At 37.8% G+C, this 17,455-nt stretch overlaps 1 protein-coding gene across 2 annotated transcripts in view; it reads right to left on the bottom strand.

Moving 5' to 3' along the window:
- Positions 1-17,455, bottom strand: part of ANGPT1 (angiopoietin 1) — a 237,599-nt gene that overhangs the window by 92,829 nt on the left and 127,315 nt on the right. For both annotated transcript variants that reach the window (XM_006093322.3, XM_006093323.3), the window contains exon 2: positions 5,151-5,306. In XM_006093322.3, coding sequence (XP_006093384.1) covers positions 5,151-5,306 — 156 coding nt within the window. The remainder of the gene's footprint in view (positions 1-5,150; positions 5,307-17,455) is intronic.

The raw sequence follows: 17,455 nt of genomic DNA, 5'->3' as shown, positions 1-17,455 counted from the left end.
CCGGACATCATTCTGGACGTCCTTCTGGACGACGCCGCGGCGGCAGGGGGCCAAGGCAGAGGCGGTAAGGGGCAATCAGGCAGGCAGGCGACTAGTTAGGGGCAATCAGGCAGGCAGGCAGAGTGGTTAGGGGTGATCAGGCAGGCAGGCAGGCAGGCAAGGGGTTAGGGGCAATCAGGCAGGCAGGGGACTAGTTAGGGGCAATGAGGCAGGCAGGCAGAGGCAGTTAGGAGCAATGAGGCAGGCAGGCGAGTGGTTAGGGGCCAGCAGTCCCAGATTGTGAGAGGGATGTCCAACTGCCAGTTTAGGCCCTGCGGGATCGGGCCTAAACTGGCAGTCAGACATCCCCGAGGGGTCCCGGATTGCAAGGGGGTGCAGGCCAGGCTGAGGGACGCCCCCCACCATGCACAAATTTCATGCACTGGGCCTCTAGTATAATAATAAACTCACTGGGCTATTAAGTTTAGTAGAGATAGTACTTATATTACTATCTTATATGCAGAAATTGTGGGTAGAAGAAACTTGCCCAACAGTAGAGTGGAATGGAACCCAGTATTCTGACTCCAGTCTGAGTTCTCTGCCATAGGCTCACATAACTATACACAAGCAGCTTCCCTCTGGCTAAGAAAGGTACCTCCCTTCAGTCAATAACAACTGCTATCAAAATGGTTTCGTTCAAATTACTGTGAGATCTTTTGCTTGTCTTAGCATCTGATTTCTTCCCTCTCCCCACCCCAACACTAACTAGCATTTGTGAGGCAGGAAGGTGGACAAATTTGTCATGTTCCTCAGAGTACAGAGAGAATATATTCATCCAGTGTTCCTAGTCAATAAAAATGTCTTTGCTTCTGTTCAAAGTCCTATTCTGATCCATCACCTATCTGTGACTATCCATACACAACCCTTAGGACAGTGCCTTTGGGCTTGGGAACATTGGGCTGAAATCTACAGAAATTAAAGGACTAATGTTAGTTAATATAGTCATTATTGATTGAGAGCCTACTGTGTACTAAGTCCTGTTCTAAATCCTAAGAATAGAACAGTGAAGAAGACAGACAAAATCCATGATCTCTAGGAGTTTGTATGTTAGTGCAGGGCTTGGCCAGCTTTTTCTGTAAAGGGCCAGATAGTAAATACCTTCATCTTGGAGGGCCAGATGGTTTCTGGTACAACTACACAACTCTGCAGTTGTGTTGAGAAAGCAGCCATACACAACATATAAATGAATGAGTGTAGCTGTGTTCAATAAAACTTTATTTTAAAAAGAGATGGCAGTTCGAATTTGACCTCGAGATCATAGTTTACTGAGCCCACTCCTTTCCCAGACCTTGTGAGAAAATTGATTACCAGGATATTTTCTTGGATGACCAACCATTGGCAAATTTATTCTACTGCCATTTCAGTTAGGCTAAGGTGAAATGTTTATTTGACTAGTCTCTCATCAAATTAAAAAGATCCAGTGAAGAGCAATTTTTAAAGCTGACCTTACAAATTTATTTCTGCCTAGAGATTCATTCTTATCCATGAAACTATTCCTGAACTGTCTTAAATTTGTAATTGTACAATTGAAGTCCGAACAACAGGTGTGAGAGTTCATGAATTCTGAGGAGCAAATGATAAAATGAGATTAGACATGCAGGAAATCTATTAGGAGAAATGTCTCTAAGGGAAAATCGAGAAGACGTGAGAGTTGTAGGAGTACCTTCTGCCTAGGATGCAGGTCTAGCCACAGTGAAGAGGAGAGAGAAGGAAGGGAGACTGCGTGGAAATCTTAGTCTGCAGGACAGTTGTGGGAAAGTTTAACGAGGCTGATGGAGAGCCCTTTGTCAAGGTCGTGTCAGTGGAGTCTCCCAGCTCCCAGGAGCAGGTCTGACCAAGTGTTGCTGCCACATATCACTGGCTGGAAGTGGCCACTGGAAATTGTGGCCTCTGCACCCACACAGTGATGGATTTCATAGCACAGCACCTAGAACCACTGGTCAGTTACAATCCCATAGTAGAAAGGTGTATTTTTTTGACTGCAAGGAAAGACTCTGTAGCTAATTCATTCAAGGATAAGTTAGGAAAGAAATGGCTTAGAAACGCTTGCCATATTAACTCAGTTAAACTCACTGAGGATAAGAACTGCTTCTACAAAACACCTATTAAAATATCTTGCATCAAGGAAGTACTTAAAATATATCTTTGTAAATTTGATTAAATTCCATTTCTAACACTATGGGTCCCATACAATTCATTGGAAATTGGAGGAAACTCAGGCTCCATATCTAAGGAACTTCCCTATAGTTACACAGCCAGCAAGGACAGCACTGGCCCTGGGATTGAGTGAGAGGATGTGCAGTCACAGGCAACACGGCAATAACAGGGGAACCATCAGCAGCAGCAGAGAAGCAGCAGCAGCATCTGTGTCACTTATGGCAAACACTCAGTAGCTACTATTAGGTTTACTTTACCTTTGCTTTATCTGATTCCCATACAACTCTCTGCTTAAAGTCATTTAGTGCCACCACCTTAGCGAGGGAAAGGAATCTAGACTCTGATGCTGAACTTCCTGAGTTCAAATATTCGCTCTGACATTTACCACTTTTTTCTTCTGGGTCAAGTTTATTCACCTCCCTGGATTTCAGTTTCTACATCTTTTTAAAAATATATACATTTATTGACTTTAGAGAGGAAGAGAGAGGAGGAGAAAGATAGAAATATCAATGATGAGAGATAATCATTGATTGGCTGTCTCCTGCATACCCCCTACTGAGGATTGAGTATGTACCCTGACCTCCTGGTCCCATAGGTCTATGCTCAACCACTGAGTCATGCTGGCTGGGCCCAGTTTCTTCATCTTTAAACAAGAGACAGTAATAGTACCTACCTCACAGAATTAAAAAAAATATATTAAATAGGTAATATATATGTAAAGTTTCTTAGAACAGAGTTCAGCGCAGGTTATCAGAGGTGAATTTTAATGTAGTTTATCTATTATTGTCCCTCTAATCAACACTGGCCTGAGGAAGAAGTCAGAAATAGACTCTCACTACAGGAAGGTCATGAATAATGTTTGAAAGGAGCACCTTCCTATTGCATACTTGGAAAGAGGAACTGGAAGGAGAGGAGATGTTGGTACAAACTGATAACAGAGTGAAAAAAACGCTGCAAGCTGGAATACAGAGGAAGAAATGGCCTGGGGTTGGTTCCCAATTCTCACCACCAAGGCCAGCAGCGTTACTTAAATGTGCTCATTATCTGTCTCCTTTCCGATCTTGATGCTTAGAGTATTGAGCACAAGAGTATTTTTAAATGCCATTGCGGTAAAACCATGGCTTTAACACCTTTTGCTAAGGTCAAGCCCAGAAGGTGAGCAGAGGACTGGGAAGCAATGTTACTTATTTCTAGAACATCATCCTGTGAAAACTAGGGCACTAAAATAGATTGTAAAACCATTGGCTTGAGCTTCTGAAATAACTGAGGACCTGAAATAACTGACGACCTGAAGTCAGTTTAGGGAAAGCTGCTCTCACCAACCATGAAACAATATAGGATGAATATGGGAGCCAAAACCAGAAACACACCTAGATAGCACAAAAAGGCTTTACTGGTTTATAAGTGCTCACTATCAAAGAATAGAGTGAGGATAAAAATAAAACGTAATTTGTACATGGGAAATTGGTTTGTGTAACATAAAATGCTCTATCCATATAAATTATTATCATTTCTCTTTAAATATCAGCAATGTAATGCCATTAACACAAATGAAATAAAATAGAAATAAAGTTGCATCTTACTTTTAAATTTATATTGCTAAAATAATTAAACAAGGAGGCAGTTAGGCTGAGGTGGCTGTAATGCTCTGAAACCTACATAAGCAAACCAAAACCTAAGCCAGAATCAATGCACTTGAATCCAAGAAAGTTAAACTTAGGAACAACCAATCACAAACAGCCAGCAAGGATTTCCCAAATAAGGCAACTACTTAAGCTACAGCCAATCAAATTACTTCCGCATCTTCTCTATTAAAACTTCTCCCTTAGTTCCCTGGTAGGCACTGCCCAATCCTAACCAATGTTTGCTCACATAAACTCTTGACAATTTTAATGTGTCTCAGTTTACCTTTTAACAGTATTATCTCAGCTTTGATTCCAGAAATTAACTATATTGGTTTTCAGAATGGTAGCTGAAATAGCTATTTTCATGGTACTAAGCAGATAAAGAGATCATAATTGAGTCACCAAAAATGACATTTTCACTAAACTGTAAAAATAGGTTTGTGACAGTGATGATTAAAGGATATTTTATTGATTTGTACAATAGATATGTATGATTGTACCTTTTTGTTTTAAAATATATTTTATTGATTTTTTACAGAGAGGAAGGGAGAGAGATAGAGAGTTAGAAACATCGATGAGAGAGAAACATCGATCAGCTGCCTCCTGCACATCTCCTACTGGGGATGTGCCCGCAACCCAGGTACATGCCCTTGACCGGAATCGAACCTGGGACCCTTCAGTCCGCAGGCCGACGCTCTATCCACTGAGCCAAACCGGTTTCGGCGAGTATGATTGTACCTTAATAAGTATGTCATTGCCCATGGTAGGATAATATATACATACATATGTATGTTCATGCATATGTGTACATATGGAGAAAGAGTTTTAATCGATTCCTCATTATGAAATCATTATGAATAATAATAAAAAACACTACACATTCCTGATTAGTTCATTTGGGGTTTTCCTTCCAATCCACTGTGCTACAAAACCTCTGCAGGTGCCACTATGGCTAAGAACTACTGGACAAAGCAAGGCAGATAAAGAATGTACATAAAAGGTACCAATTGGACCCAAATGGTTATTTTGTTTGACACATATCCTAACACAGTTGGTAGCTGCAGTGTTTATTTGAATGGAAATGCTGATTAAGTCCTCTGCCAGTCCTGTTTTTACAAACACATACAAAGCTAAATATACCAACCCTCATCTAATCAAAAGAAACATGCATAGCATGTCAGGCAGTCCTTGTTGTTATTACCAAACCAACAAAAATGTATATGTTTCCCCAGTCCCAGTGTGTAATGAGCTCTGTGTTTATGGAGTAAGCTAACGGGGGGAAAAAAATCTTCCTGGTTAAGAGTTTGTGGACTGGCCTAGGGGTTGTACCTGCGTCTCCACATCTGTCAGCTTTCTGGTCTGCTCTGCGGTCTGCGAGAGGAGGCTGGTTCCTATCTCGAGCATGGTGGCCGTGTGGTTCTGAACTGCATTCTGCTGTATCTGGGCCATTTCCGACTTCATATTTTCCACCACGTAATTCTCAATCTGCAAGAGATAAAGGACAAAATATACTACATTATAAGCAAAGCCTCTCAGTCGGAGCATGTAATATTTACAATGACAAAACGAGACACAGCTGGCAAATTAGCCATCTGGCAGGGCTCCTCTGCATCTCTGGGAGTTGGGGAACTGGAGCAGAGCACACAGGAATCCAGTTGTTAACAAACTGCTAATAGACTGATACATGTATGTAATCATCACAAGCATAACGAACATTTGCACTTGAATAGTGCTTTCTTATTTTCGACATCATCTCCTTTAACCCTCAGAGCAAAGATGTGAGAGTTAGGCACAGATGGCCTTGTTGTTCTTTTTATTTTATAGCTGAGAAAACAGAATAAGAGAAGGTGAATTGAGCCCAAGGTCACTCAACAAGAATGCAGCAGGGTTAGCATTATACAACTTAAGTCAGAGTCTTGGTTCCCTGGTCTTTCCATTACACCATATTGACCACTCATCTCAGAAAAATTTAGCCTCCTCCTTCCATTTCTATAATGAAAAATAAAGATGGTGCTGAGTTATGGGAATGGAATGACAGATGCTCCAAACACAAGCTTTAAAAAAAATATTAAAGTATAGGCAGCCAAATATGTAATGAGCTGCAGAACCTCAGAGCTAGGTAAAACTATTCTCATTGCGCCTTTGCAAGCTAAAATTAAAAAAGGCCCTGAAATAGCCAATAAAGCTTAATTTGGCATTCTCACTTTGGGTTATATTTAGTCCTATTTATGGTGCCATCTTTGAAGAATACTATAGTTATAAAATAAATGGTATACCATGGGGGCCAAGAAGAATTACTATGTGACTTACTATGTGGGAGTCTGGTAGGCATCTGGGAGAATACAGCTAAGCATATGCACTGCTCAGAAATACAGAAGAAGCCTGCACCTCCCTGTCAGAGCACTTAATTCTCCCCCACCACTGTGTGGTGACTACATTTTATTACCCAATTACACATATGGGGAAACTGCATCCCAGAGAAGTCAGGTCCAAGGCCACACACCACAAAAACAGCCAGACTTGGATTTGAGTGCTGAAGTCCTTAACTTTCATACCAACACTTTTAACCACTTGATAGCTCTGCCAAGTCGTGCTTCACAAGCTGGGTTCCAAATCATTAACAGCTACGTGACTTTTACTGACTTAGTGATCCATAATGCATCCGCTATTTTATAATCCACAGTGACATTACTGTCCTGTATTAAATACAGTCTAAAACTAAATTCCCCTTTGTGAAACTTTGGCAGTTTACTTTCTAACACCATCTCTTGCTTATTTCTCTTTATTAAATATGAATGAATCTGCCTCAAGCTAAAGAAAATGAAAAGTTAGGACCAAACTCATATTGCTTTTAATCAATTCCTTTATTCTTGGTCAATATAAGGTAATTTCCCTTCATCTTTTATTCCCAAATTAGAAGTGGGGGGGGGGAGAATTCAACCTACAAAAAGCTTTATAAAACAAATAAAAAAATAGATTAAAGTAAATATCTGGAAATCATCTTAACAAAAGGTAAGGTCTCTAAGCCAAATCTTGGCTTTATTCCACTTGAACTAACACATTTAAACAATGGAAGGGTAGAGTTAAGGAGGGTAGATCAGAGTAACAGCCATCTGATGTTTTGGATACTGCATTGCATGTTTCCCCTTTTCCTAATTACATTCCTTAAATTTCTTTTGGGAAATGATATTTTCCACCTTCACAACAAACGCTTCAGGTGGAATTGTATCCCCCTAGATTCGGGAGTAGGTACATGTTTGAGCCTGAAAACCAGAATGTTCTGCTCTTACTTAGAGAAAGTGAATAGTTCATGAATAGAAAAAGATTCTAAACAAGGCCACTAAGTCTGAGTTCTGCAATTTTGTCCAACTATTTCACAAAACAAATTTTTTACCTCTATGCTTAGTAAGCTGGTAACATATATGCCTGAGACTTCAATCACAAAACCAGAGCAAGCCTAAGAATAAGGCCAACTCTGAAAGACAGACAGACAGACTGATAGGTAATATAGACAGAAAGATATATGATTAAAAATATTTTTTAATCCTCACCTGAGGATAAGTTTTTATTGATTTTAGAGAGAGGGGAGGGGGGAGAGAGAGAGATAGAGAGAGAGGAAGGGAGAGAGAGCGCATGAAAGAGAGAGAGAGAGAGAGAGAGAGAGAGAGAGAGATCAATGTGAGAGAGTAACATCAGTTGGTTGCCTCCCTTATGCTCCTGACTTGGGATCAAACCCACAACCTAGGTATGTGACCTGACTGACCAGGAATCAAACCAACAATCTTTTTGTGTTTGTGATGATGCTTTAACCAACTGAGCCACCTGGCCAGGGCTAGAAGTATATCTTTAGAGCACCTTGATCCAGTCATGTTTTTAGCCAGATCCACCCTTGGGCATTCATTTGTAAACTGTATAATCTAATAATCTCCCCTTGAGCAGCCCACTTTTTTTTCCCCCTCCAGTCATTAATTTAGATTTCTAACACAACCAAAAGAGTCTTAATAAATACTTTTGATAGTTTTTAGTAAAGGAAGCTTCAGACAGGCAAACATTAGCAGCATGTTCTTTGCTTGTCCAGGGAATTTGGGACTGTATATGAACATGTATATTCTCAAATAGGGCAGGTAAATCTCCATCAAGGAGATAACTATCATTTATAGCTAATACTTATCAATTGTCTACTCTGTGGCAGGCACTGAGCTAAGTGTTTTTTTTTAAATAACAGCATAGACTCATTATAGATGAGATTATTGAAGCTTAGAAAATTCACAACTTGCTCAAGATGAAACAAGAATTCAACTGCCAGTGCCAACCCATGTTCTTACCCTTTAACCTATTCAGCTTGGCACTGCTTAATTTTTCTACATATTTTATTATGTAGCTCCTAAACCTTGTATGTTCATCAAAAAAATACATGGAGAGTGTTTTAAAAATGCAGGTAAAGGTACAACACATCAGAACTCTGAATCAGAATTTTCAAGGGTATGTTACTAGGAAACTATATGTTTTCAAATGCTTCCAACTGTGATTCTGTTTCAGGCAAAGAGCAGTGATTCTCAAGGTGTGGTCCAAAGAATAACTGCCTGTGTGAGAACTATTTGTGAATAGTCTGCCATGAGATAAAGAACTTGTGTCAGAATGCAAATTAGTGCCACTAAGTTCACTTATACAATATAAGTATGTGTATATAGATAGTGGAGCAAGACTTTCTCAGTGAAGAAAGAGATGCTCTAACACTTTAATTTATATTCTGGTGTAAGCTTCTTAACATTGTTCGTAACATTTCCTTGAGTGTCAGTAATTTATAGCATTCATTTTTTCTGATATGTCAGATTCCCTGCTTATGAAGACATGTTAAATAATAACTTCGTTTCCCATGTAGATTTCTCTCCTGAGAAAGAAGTCACTAATCAGTGAGCTCTGATACAATCTGCTTGATAATTACACATTAATTTTTAATGCAGCTGGTCAGTGGGCATCAGTTTCAGAGCTTGACTTACTTTGGGTGCAATAATAATCATGTTTCCCAGACTCCATAGAGGAGGACACCTCCAGCATAGGTCGATCCTACCTATGATAGACTCATCTATCTATCTATCTATCTATCTATCTATCTATCTATCTATCTATCATCTATCTATCTAGTATTATTGTGCTTTCCTAAACTGTAAAAGTTAATACCAGCAAAGCCAAATGACTGCTTTATGTCTGCATTCATCACACAAAAAATCTCCCAATTATGCTGGCTCTGTTGTAGAAATAAAGTAGATCTCCAACCTACACTAAAATTATCATTTGGGCCGCCATGATGAGTAACATGAATATAACTCTAGTTAATCATTGTTTAATCAATGGAGCTGCTTTCTTTAGGAGTAACTGCCTTTTAATGTGTAAGGTAATGGCACTCTTAAGTAGCAAAACCCAGATGTAGTTGATTTAAAGGCTGAGGAGAGAGACAGAAGTCAAATATACAATGTGTGATTAATAAGAAGGACCACTTTCATCTTATCTCTAAACATTCCTCTGTAGATGTATAACTATGAAATCCATCTTGATGTGCCATATCGGCTGGGTTCAGGAAGGTTTTGCAACAAATGTGATTGTCTTCATGTATTACCTGCTGGTTTTTAAAATGTTTACAGAATATGATGGCTACGTCAAGGTCAATATTTTATAAATATGTAGGATGTGCATTTTAAGCTTAGAGGCTGCTGAGCACAAGAGTTGATGGGTTATAAAGTAGGAAACTCCCAATCTGAATCATATAATTATTTGACTATACGGCCACTCTCAGTGTTTGACTCCAGAGTTTTATAAGTATTGCCCAAAATACTTATCAGTAGTATGCAGGATGCAATTTGAAATGAGATAATGAACACTAAATGATGATTTTTTTAAAGTAAGGAAATAAGGTTACATTCCTAAAGTGATTAAGTGTTTACAAAGAGCTTTCATACACATTAACTTGATTCTTACACCAACCCTATGGGGAGAGTATTGACTCCATTTCATGGTTTAAGAAAGGGATGCTTAGAGACCTTAGGTGAATTGATAGAGGTGAAAGAAAGGACTCAAATCCATTGTCTGATGTTCCACTAACCCCAGAACTATGGGAAATGCTCTGTCGATGGATTGGTTGGCTGGTTGATTGACTGATTGATTGGTTAATTTCATATTTTAGCTAGCTCATTGAGAATTCATTTACTTACTCCTTTGAGAAAAGATGCATCATTACAGGGTGATTACTTCACTCTACTTGACCATGTAGGAGGCTAAGTTAATTTGAGGTGAGGTGAGAGGCTCTAGGGCCAGGTATATGAAATTTACTTTGCCAGCATTTTTAATACAATGGTCCTCCCATCAGTTCCTACCTTTTTTCTTAGTATGTAGTTTATAACATGTTTGTTTACTTCTGCCCATTCTATTTCTATAAACCATTGTAAAATATAACAAAGGAATAACAACAACCTAGCCTGGTTCTGCACATGTAGCTCACTGACTCCGTATAACAATCTAGGCACTGTATTCATTTTCCTCGTTTCACTGATAAGAAAACAGGCTAAAGGAAGTTAAATAAATTGTCTATGATCACACAGTGAGTCCGTGGAAGAGCTGGTATGTTGTTTTGAAGGTACCAGTAACTAGATGGCCTCACAGGCTGTACTCCATTTTAAAGTATAGTCACCCATCATGTACAAGCACACTACCACCAACATCACAGACAAATTCTGGTAACACAATATTCATGCAGGGAATACATAAAATACAGGGCTGATGTGATAAAACTTGTTCAAAGATATAATTTCTCAGTTTTTTATTTAACACGTTAAGCGCCCAGTCACTGGTGACTGACACTATACTTTCCGTCAGGTAGACAAAACAGGCTGGGCGCTTAATGTGTTAATCATATATACTGATTGATAGCTATACTATCTTGGGAAATGGTACAGGTGATGTGAAAGAAAATATATAGTCAACTATATTACAAATAGCATTATTAATTAGAAAATAATATTTTAAGACATCAAGATTATCACCCATTTGTAGCTCATTCATATATTGCTTGCCCATGTCTTTTACCTACCATCTAATAGAGAATGAATGCTACCATTTTCTTTTATAAGAAGGTTTTAGAAGAACTCTTACTGGGCCTTCAAAATTTTGCTGCTTCATGTTCATGAGAACCAAAATCTGTGTGAGATTATGACATGTCTTTTCATGTGAAATGCATTCTCTATCACTTCACTTCAAGAGATCACTTCAAGGGATCTCTTAAATGAGAGCATATCTTAAAGCACAAAGAATAGAATTTCTCCATGTAATTCTTATTAAAAGAACATTTTAAGCCATATAAAAATTGACAAAGGCATTGTTCACTTAAAATATGTTGTAGATTAAGTGGACTCTCAATGAATGTTGGTGCATATGGTATTACTCAGTTATGGCAAAACAGCCATGAAATAAAGTAAAAGGGTAAATATGGGAAAGCAATAAAAAGGTAAAACAATGCAAAAAATGCCTTATCATTGTTTCATAAATCAGTGGCAATATTGAAAAACGAGGTTTATGGTTTTATAAAAAAAATGACTGAAGCCAAATATATTATTTGCAGGAATTTCTATTATTAGATTCCCCCAGTATACTGCTTCTTGTACCAAAGGAAGTATAACCATCTCCTTAGACAACAGATCTATTTAGCTGACCTTTGAAATAGTTTCTGTACTGATATATGTGACATGAATCCCATTTCTCATTTTGGTATCTGAAGGAACACTTACTATTTATAGGAGAACCATTAGAATAAGTGAGCTGGAAGAGACATTAAATATTATGAGCTCCAAGAATCTCGTTTTATAGACAGGGTGACCGAGGTTCAGAGAGTATGTTATAGAAAGCAAGGTGAAGAAACTAATTAATGTCAGATGTCGGGCTGTGGCCACTCAGTGTGTGCGGAACTGATTTACCAGCACGCGGGGCCAACAACAATGGCTGCTAGTACTGTTGGCCCACCCCACACTTCTTTCCCAGTTCCTTGCTTCTTCTTACTACTTGCTTTACTTCTGGTGGCTCCTAATTTGAAGCTCCCCTTTCACAATACTAATTCATCACAATCAGTTTTGGGGGTGTTGACTTTGCTTCCTGCACTATCCTTGCTTCCTAGTACTGATGCCCACCAGCCGCTCCTCAGCCATTGAGCCTCAGCACCCCTGATTTTCTTCTTCCTATGGATCACCCCACAAAGTGCCAACAAACCAGGACCAGACTGTAAAACCAGTTCAGGCTTAATAACCTCGCATCGGTTCCATTTACTCCTAGCAAATGTGGGATAAATACATCCTAAACCTGGTGCCAGATTCTACAAGTACAAAGAGTTGACTTATAGAAAATAGACAATGTGTAAGTGGGTCCTTTCAACAGAACTGGTGAATTCTCTGATGGAGTTTACCTCTGACTACATTTCTTCCTGTAAATATTCTTATCTCTGCTTGATAGGGAGAAGCTCTCAGCTACAGATGTTAATAGTGTGAGGGGGTGTTCATCACATCATCTCCAATGGAGTAGTAGCAACACCTCCATTGAGGCATATGGAGAAGCTAAGCTACCAGAAAATCCTATATGCACAAAACCTGCAATCAAGTCTTTTAAGACCACATTTTGCTTCTGAAAGTTGCCAGTCACATATAGTGTCCCCGATTTGGGCCAGGATCCAAGTAATTCTCTCTTCATATAAATAAAATAGGTGTTTCCTGTGCCAAAACACATTTTACTAGCCTGGCACCTCTCTTTTACACCCACCTTCTCACACCCATGAAACTTTGAAAATATTTCTAAGTGTCTGCTTAATTTTTTCCTTTCCATTTTTAAAGGCAGATGTACATACTAGTAAAAAGCCAGGAGTCAAGTTATCTAGATTCTGATCTAGGTACTATTGTTGATTTACTCCATGAACTTGGGCAAGTCACTTAAAGCAATTTGGGTTTCAGATCTTCATCTATGAAATGAAGCGTTGGATTAAGTTATTTATACTGTTTCTCTTGAAGCTCTCAAATAATTTAAATCTTCCTTTATAAAGTCCAAGAGTCCACAAAATTTTAATTTTTATTTATTATAGAAAATTAAAATGTGGATGTACATGCCTATGTCTATAAAACATATAATACATATCTTTAATGGCAGTTAGGAAACAGTGATATAGGAACACAGTAGAAAAGCCCTGGATCAAGTCTCTAGAGCAGGCACATCTGTTTTAAGATAAAGAGCTAGAATTTCTGATTCCCTTAATCCCCAGGCACCATTCTGTCCAAAATATATCCCTTGTCATTCATCAACACAACCTGGCTTTCTTCCTATGTTTTTTGTATCAATGAAGGGCACCACACCACCTATCCATTCATTCAAGCCACAGGAGTCATCTTGACTACTCCTTGCCTTCATTTTCTTCAATCAACATCAGACTACATTGCTTCTGTTTCATGAAGAGTACCTAGATCCATCTCTCTCCCCCCTTCCCTTTCTCCCTACCACATCTCTTTATCTTCTCTGGCACTGACTTAGGTCAGACTCTCATCATTTTTCTTCTGGATTTGTTAATGGCCCCATAACTGGTCTCCTGACTCCAGACTTGCTTCCTCCAATCCATCATCCAAGGCATCACCAGAGGGATCTATTTAAAACATAAATATGGCCTCATCATGCCACTGCTTAAACTCTTTCAGTGGCTTCCACTACCTGCAGATCAAGTCACAACTCCTTAATCAGCACAGAACTTTTAAGTTCTGGACTCAGCTTCCCTCTCCCTACTTGTACCCTATGCTTAAGATATACCAAATTGTTTGTATTTTTCCAAACATACTTTTTTTTTTTGCTACCATGCTTTTGCACATGACTTTGCTCTGATTGGAATGTTCCTTTTGTACTCATCTTCCCTTTTCCTGGGGTAGGCCTTGTTTTTTTACAAACACTAAGCATAAAGTTCAACCCCCTTTAATAATACATATAAGTGCCTTTGTGTGTATATATGTGTGTATATTTACTTGCATGTATATGCTCTTACACACATATATTCCATGCTCCTAACCTATGTGTGTCAGGTTCTCTATTCATGCCTTGTGGTTTTGTTCATTTCATTGTAGTTTACATCATTAAAGGTCCATTTTAAATGACCAGTGCATCACTTTGGATGAGGTGTTTTTTATGTCAAATTTGATCACCATAGATCAGTGATTTTCAACCTTTTCATCTCATGGCACACATAAATTAATTACTAAAATTCTGTGGCACACTAAAAATATATTTTTGCCAATATGACAAAAAAGTAGATATAAATTTGATTAATTCACACCAGGTAGCTATTGTTGTGTTGGCTATTATTATTTTTTATTGGACAATCCAAGAGAAAAGAGGTCATTGCCCCTGACTAAATAGTCAGTTATCACATGTTTTAAAAATTCTAATGGTACACAGGCAGCTGTAGATAATGCCTGACTATTTAGTCATGGACAGCTCCAGTATTCTGCCTACCAACTGAGAAACCTTTTCCCCAAATTCTGAATTTATACTTCCATGACGGACAAACTGAAAGAACTCCAAAGTAACTTTGTACACATTATTTTTATATCAATGAAAGTGATCATTTTTAAATAAAAAATATATTGTTTCCAAGAGAAAATTAGAAACTTATCTTCCTTTACTTTAATGCTTTTTAGTTTCTTGTGAATCTTCTGGAATGAAATTTAACCCCTGAATGCTCATATAAATATTTTCTGGTTCTCTTAAAAAAAGAAAAAAGAAAACTGTCATCTAAGCTAGAGACCACCCCGCAGGAAGTGCATTGTGGGGGATTGACGCAGTAAAAGAGAGTCTCCACAGGATAATTCTAAGAAACATTTTTGCAAACTACATTTTTTCTCATGTGACAAATGGCAGTGATCCAAATGAGTAGCTTATGAAGTTTAGTTTTTAAAAAACCACCCTACATTAAATGAAACACTGCCAGAAAAATCATGCATCTTAAGTACTCAGCAGATAATATAAGGTACTCAGCTACAGAAATTCAAAATCCTAAGTAATTAAGGGATTTATACATTTTCAGGAATACCATTACTAGATAGAAAATTGCTATCATTTTACTATGGTGTTTCATATGAAATTGCAAGGTATTAGCACTTAAAATCTAACCTCATTCCAATAAAAACCCTCTATTCAACTTTCTGACTTTTTAATCTATTCCTTTCCCATATATGCTGCTTCTTTTCATGAAATAAAGTTGCTCTATTAGCTTTCCTTTTCTTTTGTAATACCCCTAAAGTTCATGGTTGCTTTTTTAAAAATTAACTTTCATTTGCTAAAACGGCAAAATTATTAGTAAAAGTGTGTGTGTGTGTATGTGTGTGTGTGTGTATGAGTGTGTGTGTGTTTTCTCTACAATATGGGATTACTCAATGGAACACACATAAATTTGTACAGGCATAAAACTGTCAACATCATTGTATAATAAACATTCCAAAGCATTATGTGTGAGGTCTAATTTTTCCTGAATAATGTTTGTTGAGTAGATCTTACTTAAATTACCCTTGGTCCAACTACTGGAAAGATTAGTAGGATGAAAACCTAAGAAAGGGACAATGATTGCTGACATCTTATAAATGAAATGAAATCCCTGTTTTTCCTCACTTTGATCAAAGGACTGCAAACACTGGGCATTGTTTGTTCCTTTACAAAGACCATTTTGGTACCCTGGTGATACTTGTTATATCTCAAGTGCTATTGGAAGAGAGCCAAATTAACATTACAATGAATTGGTTTCTTAGAATTAACCACTACACATGAGAGAATGAAACTAAGCATGGATTACTGCTAAAATACCTGCTCCCCTTACCACATGTATTGCCAGGGGAATTTTGTAAAAGTCCATCTTAAGGAGTCATTAATCTTAAAGAATCAAGAAAACATTTTAAAGTTATGGTTTGTAAAACCAGGTTATCAAATATATTATTTAAGTGCAATGAACAAACAAGACATTTCCAGAACCAAGGAACTAAATAAGTTTGGAAGCGATCATTTTAAGTGACTTCTGATGCCAGCAGAAAGAGACTTCCAAGTAATAGAATTCTGGATTACTGTTATTAAGTTAGAACATGCTAGTAAAGCATTAACAACTCATAGTCATTCTGCTCATTCATTCATTAAGAAACACTCACTGAATATCTACTATTTCATAGGCATTATGCTAGGCAGCATTAATATCAATATTAAGAGACTTCTTTGTAAAAGCCTTAAAAATAATGTAGCAGCATTTAACACATTATAAGAAATGAAAAAAATCACCCCCAATCCTACTATACCTCCTCCACTCATTGTACTTATTATCCATCATCTGTCTCTCCCACTAAACTGTGAGCAACTTGAGAACAAAGACTGTCTCCACTTCTATATTTCCTCTATAAAACAGAAGTTCAACATTGGTTTGCTAAATGACTTTACCTTTACAACCTGAATTTTTTTCTTTTGTGACAGCATGCATGAACCTTGAAAGCATTATGCTAAGTGAAATAAGCCAGTCAGAGAAAGACAAGTACCATATGATTTCACTCATATGTGGAATCTAATGAATAAAATGAACTAACAAGCAATATAGAGACAGATTTACAAATAGAGAGTGGGCTGACCGCTGTTTGGAGAGAGGGGTTTGGGTGAGGGAGCTGGAGAGATTGAGAAGAAAATAAAAGAGAAAAAAGAAGTTATCTCTTAATTTGACCATCTAAGATCAGCATCCATGATTAAATAGTCAGGTGTTGCATGTCTTAAAAATTCTTTCAGCACACTGGTTGAAAACCGCTGCCTTATTATATGGTTCCTTCAGTGCTTTCATTTATTAAGTTAACAGTGTGTTATCGAGACTTGGATGTATTAGCAGTATAGTTTTATTATAAATTATGAGGCAGAATTAGTAGAGTTAACTGCTAATAAGATAGTCTTGTACTGACTTACTCTGAAGAGAACAGTACAGTTAGACCCACTGCCCCGAGTTCTAGCTCTGGCGCTAGAAGGAGCAAATGCTCTCCAGCCTCTCACAGAGCCCCTGGGAATTCTTCTCTAATGAGCAGAAGGGAAACTTATGGTGAATCTTCCCCCACTTATGGACTATACCTCAAGGATCCACGTAAATAATGTTTATCTTTGTCAAATATGTATCTCCCAAAATAAATTGAGAAAGCAATGAGGGGTTTGAGAAAGAAAGGGAAACAAGGCAACAGTTAACAAAACTAAAAATGAATTCCATCGTCCTTCCCATAAGTTACATTAAGATTTTAAAATAACCATGACCACAATTATAAAGCCAGCCCTTTCAACTTCCCAGGCAGCATTCCACTGAATGGATTGTGTAATCTAGATTTTAAGGTACAAAGTGGCTAAAAAGTACCAGCTTTACATGGCTTAAAAAAACTTTCTACTTAACATAATAAGTAGTATACAAAAATGATATATTCAGTACATTTTCAATGATGGGTAAGTGTACACAGACACATTTGTATGCACTGGAAAAAGAAAAGAAAAAACACTGAATTGTGAACAGTGCTTATCTCTGGCTGATGGGAAATACAGGTGAATTTTCTTTTTCTTGAAATGATTAG

The sequence above is a fragment of the Myotis lucifugus genome, unplaced genomic scaffold, assembly GCF_000147115.1.
Source record: "Myotis lucifugus unplaced genomic scaffold, Myoluc2.0 scaffold_114, whole genome shotgun sequence".
NCBI classification, from domain to species: Eukaryota; Metazoa; Chordata; class Mammalia; order Chiroptera; family Vespertilionidae; genus Myotis; species Myotis lucifugus.
The sequence above is the reverse complement of the archived record's forward strand: the minus strand, read 5'-3'. Positions and strand labels throughout refer to the sequence as shown.